Raw genomic sequence first — 6,751 nt, forward strand, 5'->3', positions numbered from 1 at the left:
CTGATGTAAATACAAAAGAACAACAGTACTAACACCGAGCTCTGAGCTACCACACTCGTGAAATTAATTAATTTTAACTGAAATCCATTTATAAAAACCCTCTATTTTCTTTCATCTAACCAGTTTTCTATCCAATGAGCCAACCTATCCCTCACATCTATAGAAATAACTTTTTAACAAGCCTTTATGGGACACTTTGTCAAATGCTTTCTGAAAATCCAAATACGCACTCGTACTCTTGTCTACATAAGCAATAACCTCTTCCAAAAAATGTCAAAACATTAATAAGTCAGAATGTTCCCTTAGTGAAACCATGCAATCGAACATATATATATATATATTAATAAGACAAATATGTCACCGTTAATGACAAACAAATTATTCTCATTTGCAGAATAATGCAGAAGTATTTCAATGGTTGGTTATTAACTGCTCTATACCAAAACCGCATATTAGTGTTAATTTGTTGACGAAACATCAGAAGATGTACCTGGAGATGCCAAAATATGGGCGACTGTAGCTGATATAATTCAGCACACACGAATCAAGAAAAAATGGAAAAGTACCTCTTAGAACGTCAATCGATAGCAAATGGGGAAAGGTAAAATATAATTGACTGATGCTCACTAGATGTGGTTGTAGGCTGTAAATCATGATTAGATTCGTCTTTGTTTTTTGTAATTGTGCCGTATATGTGTCACAGAAGCTTGTTAAAAGTTTAGGTTTTAGGTGAGCTTTAAAAAGGATTAAGTTGTCTACAACAGGAGTGTTCCATTTATTGTCACCAGTTATGGTGGCAAACGTTACACAACATAGGTTTAGTATTTATGTTTAATTAAGTAAATTAGGCCTAGTTTTTAATCATTAGAGTTTTGCAAGAGATTAGCTCTTTGTCTATATGTCTCTATGGATACACAAATGGAACTTTTGTCCACAACATTTTTGAATACATAAACAATAATCTGCGTTACGACACATAAAGTCTAAATGTTGGAGAACCTATATTTTTCTAATGTCCTGCGTTTGAACATTATTTAACTTAAAGGTGTAATGTTTTTCCAGAGCCCAAGGAACACGTTTTACCACTTTATTAAATTTTAGAATAGTAAGGGGAGATTATGACTTTTTTGAATAATTATTTCATAAGATAATTAATCATCACCCTTGTTTAACATAAGTAAATGACAATGTAATAACCTAAAGCATATGACATATTTACAAACATTTCTTTTTTCTTATAGCTAAGCCTCGTTCAGACTTTGAGATGACTTGTTAAGCTCGTAGTATACAAATACTACGTACCTAATTTTCTATAGTATATACATATTTCGTATCCATAAAACTTTTTGATTTTTCTCGAGCCCTAATTTAAGTTCGGTCGAGATTATATGTTAAATTCAGCTCGTGGTATTACTTTTTGTAGCCAGTCTGGTCAAGGAGCGTATTTAGTGTTCAATGTTTAAGCTGAAAAAAACCAAGAAAAAGTATTCATACCTCTTGTTTCTTACAAAAGTATATAAAAAATTAATCATTTAGATGAATACTAGAATATTGACAGAAATGTTTTCTATGAGAGAAACAAATCAAAACGTTAATAGAGTTGGGAAAACTAGAATAAACTGAGTATTTAAGTGTTTAGTGCAAATTACTTTTACTGCAAGTATTTATAAACTTTAAGGCAATGATTGCCTGAATCTGCAACTATAACGATGCCATCAGATGTCACTGCTAGGCCCTGTGGTCCATAAAGTGGATTTCCGTTGGTATTAACAAAAGAGAGGAAAGATCCCCCACTGTCGAAAACCTGAAGTGAGAAAACAACTTATTAGGTAAGTATACCATACAATTTTATATAGCATAATACAACATAATATAGTATTTCAAAATATATTATGTAAGAACATGACTAATCGATTGTTTGTTTTTGAGTTTCGCGCAAAGCTACACGAGGGCTATCTGCACTAGCCGTCCCTAATTTTGCAGTGTAAGACTAGAGGGAAGGCAGCTAGTCATCACCACCCACCAACGAATAGTGGGATTGACCGTCACATTATAACGCCCCCACGACTGAAAGGGCGAGCATGTTTGGTGAGACGGGGATTCAAACCCGCGACCCGCAGATTGCGAGTCGAGCGTCCTAACCACCTGGCCATGCCGGGCCGTAATCGATTGAATAATTATTCCTACTGTTTTTGAATATCAATTCCAAAGATATATTTTCCACTTCTTTATCAGTTTGAAAAGAATAAACATACTTGTGAATGTAATAAATTATTTGGTAGACCTTATATTTATAAATGTTTACATATTCTCGAGAACGTTTAGTAACTTATCCGTGGAAAAACTAGATAATCGAAATTTATTATAAACTGCAAAATACATTGCTGTAAATATAAATACAACTTCATTTCAAATATTATCGCTAAGTAAAAAAACGTCTCTGCAAATACCAAATAGAAGCGACTTTTGATCAAACTAACAAAACTATGGTATTGACTAAATTAATTAATGTGCGTATGAAAAGCAGATTATCCAGCCAAACTTTATTTAATTAATTTGATTACAATCCTCTAAGAGTTGAAACTCATTACAGAAACCACTACTTCGCTTATCAAACTTAATAAAAATTTCAGTTGTTTTACTTAGCGGTAATATTTGAAATGTAGCTTTGCGCGAAATTCAAAACAAACAAACAAACATGCTAAATCAAAATGTATAACTTGTAACTCGCAATACGTGGTTGTGACAAGTTTACAAGACACCCAAAAACTTTTTAACTCGGTTTTTCTCCCTCTCAGATGATAGGAAAAATTTACGAACGGTTAGGGTTAATGCACACATAGTTACTTAATTACCATTAGCTATATGTATTGTGTAAAGAATATTAGGACAAAATTACACCTACACAATATCTATAGCTTATCTATTTTAGAAGAAAAATATATAAAGAAATTCAAATATGCAAAAATATAACATTCTGTACTTAAATACCTTTTAATGACCCTTTTGTTCTCTATCAATGTCCACAATCGCACAATTAAATATGACTAAAAATGATAGAACAATCATTAAGGATAGTTATTTCTATTTACTGATTTATATCTATATTTGAATATTTTCCAAATTTGTCACGGTTTGATATACTTAGTGATACTTGTTTGTTAGTATGTATCGAATAATCCTACACAGTTGAAATTTAATTTAGTGTTGGTTGTTACAAAAACAAAATATTCTATCATAATTACCTGAATGCGACTGTTTCCCCAGTCGGCCACCAAGATATTTTCTTGGTTGTCAATGGCAATACCTGTTGGAGCATTAAACTGTCCATTTCCTTGTCCACTAGATCCGAAACTGGAAACGAACTTTCCATCACTATCAAAGATCTTAATGCAATGATTATGAAAATCAGAAACTAACAGCTGATCCTTGTTATTTACAGCTACATAATGAGGACCCGCGAACTTCATGTTCCCTGTTCCTCTTGTTCCAAATTTATTCAAGAGTTTTCCGTTTTCTTGGAATATTAATACACAACTAGCTTTATTATCAATGGCTATAATATGACCATTCTTGTCGACTGTTACTCCTTTGGGACCAAGAAGTTTTCCTACTCCTAGACGTCCTATAAACTTCCCGGACGGATTAAAAACACTGATCCATTTATTCTCGTAATCTGCCACGACATAGTTTCCTGTTCCAGTAACAGCGACACCTGTCGGCCTCTGAATCTGGCCAGCGCTTCTTCCTCTTATTCCAAAGCGTAATTTACAATCCCCTGTCAAAGAAAACACCTGGATACATTGATTGTTACTGTCTGCTACTACAATAAATCCACTTTCTGTAAAACAAACCCCTTGAGGATTGGCAAATTCCCCCTTCCCACGTCCTCTCGTCCCAATTCTCAGTATCAAATCATCTTCAATGGGGTTTCTTCTACGCATTGAGATGGTAGACGGGTAGCTTGGTGGTCGTTTAATGCCACGTTGTCGTACTGCTGTCGTCCTTGGAATTTTGGAACTGGTTGGCCGATCACTGGAAGAGCTGCCTTCTCCTATATACGCTTTAATTTCGAATGGACTTCCCTTGATGTGCTTTCCAAACAACTTAATTGACAGTTTATAGATTCCCTCTCTAGTAACAGTGTATACTAAGTCGTAGCTTCCATTCCTCTGAGGTAACACTTCTGGAGTGAACAACAAAGATAGGTGTGTTGACACGATTTCAGTTTCAAGTAATGCGTTTCCAGTTTTCACAATCTCCCTATTCCTGTCTTTGGTAACAACACTTACAAGAGTTGGTCTACCTACAATACAACGTTTCAATCCTTCGCCAGAAGCTGTCGTTTCGTCAGCGACAGCACTGTTTGTTTTGATACATCCAAACTCCTGTATTTTACTTTTTAACATGTTGAGATTCCCTTCTTCAAAAGCAATATAACTGTTTTCTTCAGGCTCTTTTTTTACGACAAGCTCAGAAAATTCTTTTAATTTTTCTGTCATTTGTTTTCTTATTAAAAGTATTTCGGTTTCGTTGCTATGAGTAAGGACGTTTTCCGTAAATTCACAGCTGCTTGATAAACTGTTCAAAATCGTCCCAAGAGCTTCTCTTTGTTGTATAAGAGTCTGTTGTTTGGACTCATAACATTCTTCCAGCTCTTTGAGAAGGAAGGATTTTCTCATCTGAATAATTTCTATTAAGGTTTCAAAACAGAAGTAAACTTCTTTTGAAACTTGTGAGTATCTTTCTGATAAATTAGATGATGTTACGTACACGGCTTCAATGGCTTCTTTAATATTAGGAACCTGTGAGTATGCCTTTTGTAGAAGCGACTTTAACGCATCTTTCTGGTCCTCTATTGCTTCTCGCAGTCTCATAGTTCCATGACCTCCATGTTCGATGTCTGTACACGTGACGCAGACAGCTGTTTCACAATCGCGACAGTAAAATCGAAGAGTTTGAAAAGAGTGTTTAGGACACATCAATGACGGGCTTTCCTTGCTTTTCTCCTGCTCCTCTCTGAGGGCGAGTTCACTGATTGAGATGATCATCTCATTACAAGAGGAAGATTCCTTCTTGTGTACCTCGCAACAAACATCACAGAGGAATTCGTCACATGAGGTGCACTTTCGAACCCCTGGAGATTGACATTCCCTACGTTGGCAGACGACAGGCTGCTCTAGAACCTCCATTAGATTAGCGATGAAGTCGTTGTCTTGTAGAGCCGAGACACCTTGCTTTGGTAGTATCGACTGCTGTCGACAGATGGGGCAAGTGACTGTTAGACTTTCTGCGGGGATATATTGCACCAGACAACTTTCACAGAACGTGTGAAGGCAGGGTAGAACCTAATAGAAAACAGTTTGAGAAAAAAATAAAACAAACAAACCGAATAAGGCCCAGCATTTTAAAGTTTTTAGAAATCTTAGAGAATGACTTAACGGTACGTGCGACATCAATAATTTGATAAAACGAACTTTTAAACTCGCCTATGCAAGTTTACTTTAATGGTAGTCAATGTATAGATCGAGATTAATATTTTAACGTGTATGCTAATAGAAAAATTAATAGCCACGTCTATCTATTTATCTACAGGGCGTGTTAAGAATCAAAGGATATTTTTGTTTCTGATGAAAATACAACATAACAGTAACTGCTCTAAATGAGTGTCATATTTATTCAAATCTGAAACAGGTCAGTTTTATTTTTGATATTTCGCAAAACTACAGAAGAGCTATTTTTGACAGCCGACCCTAATTTTGAACTGATAGACTAGATGGAAGGCAGCTAGTCAGCAGCACTCATCGCCAACTCTTGGGCTACTGAAATCGAATAGAGGGATTTAGCTGCCAAACTTATAACGCACCCACGACTTCAAAGTGCGGATCATGATTTTTATTTTATTTTTGCGGCAACATGATGCAGATCATGTATCCTCGATTCCGTAGTTCGGCACATTAACTATTAAGCCACGCCCGGCCAAATCTGAAATAGAAGTGACACGGCACCTAATTGATTTTGACTTTGATTGACTTTGGCACATACTCCAAGCTCACACACATATTTATAGTGTGTGAGAGTGGGAAGTGTACTCTAAAAGAATGTCACAAACCTGGCAACTAACTTGCTGTCTAATCAAGAGCTAAGGATGTGGAATATCTATTATTATCAGGAACAGACGACAACAACAAAAACAAAACTTGTAAGCAAGTTAGTTAGAACTCTTCTTTCAAAAAATATATAAACTTTAGAAATATATTCAAGACTGCCAAATTTTACCCTTCATCTTACAAGATAAAGAAGAAATATAATTACAGGAAATCAAGTCTGATGATCCTGTTAGTCCTTTTCATTGTATTTAGATGAAATAGATACATATTCATGTTCCATTTCTTAAGCTAATATATCTTTAACTTCATCGAGCAATTGATAATTCTAGAAGAAATATTTTTCTTCGCTCAACGTTTTATCTTATTTTCTTTAGAAGCGACCATTTACATTTGATCAAAGTAAAATGTTGTTCCTGTAGAAGTTATAAAAACGAAACATTGAATGAATTAAAACGTTTTTTTTTCTTTATAAGAATCGGGCTCGGCATGGCCAGGTGGTTACGGCACTCGACTCGCAATTTGAGGGTCGCGGGTTCGAATCCCCGTCCTACCAGCCGTAGGGGCGTTATAATGTGATGGTCAATCTCACTATTCGTTGGTAAAAGAGTAGCCCAAGAGGGGTGGTGATGACTAGCTGCCTT

General features: G+C 35.5%; 1 protein-coding gene across 1 annotated transcript in view; it reads right to left on the reverse strand.

The window, feature by feature from the left end:
* Positions 1-301: 301 nt before the first annotated feature.
* Positions 302-6,751, reverse strand: part of LOC106471286 (tripartite motif-containing protein 2-like) — a 35,480-nt gene continuing 29,030 nt past the window's right edge. The window contains exons 3-4 of the mRNA XM_013931919.2: positions 3,246-5,348; positions 302-1,804 (exon numbers count right to left, since the gene is read on the reverse strand). Coding sequence (XP_013787373.2) covers positions 1,652-1,804; positions 3,246-5,348 — 2,256 coding nt within the window. The 3' untranslated portion in view covers positions 302-1,651. The remainder of the gene's footprint in view (positions 1,805-3,245; positions 5,349-6,751) is intronic.

Source organism: Limulus polyphemus, unplaced genomic scaffold (assembly GCF_000517525.1).
Source record: "Limulus polyphemus unplaced genomic scaffold, Limulus_polyphemus-2.1.2 Scaffold4, whole genome shotgun sequence".
NCBI lineage: Eukaryota > Metazoa > Arthropoda > Merostomata > Xiphosura > Limulidae > Limulus > Limulus polyphemus.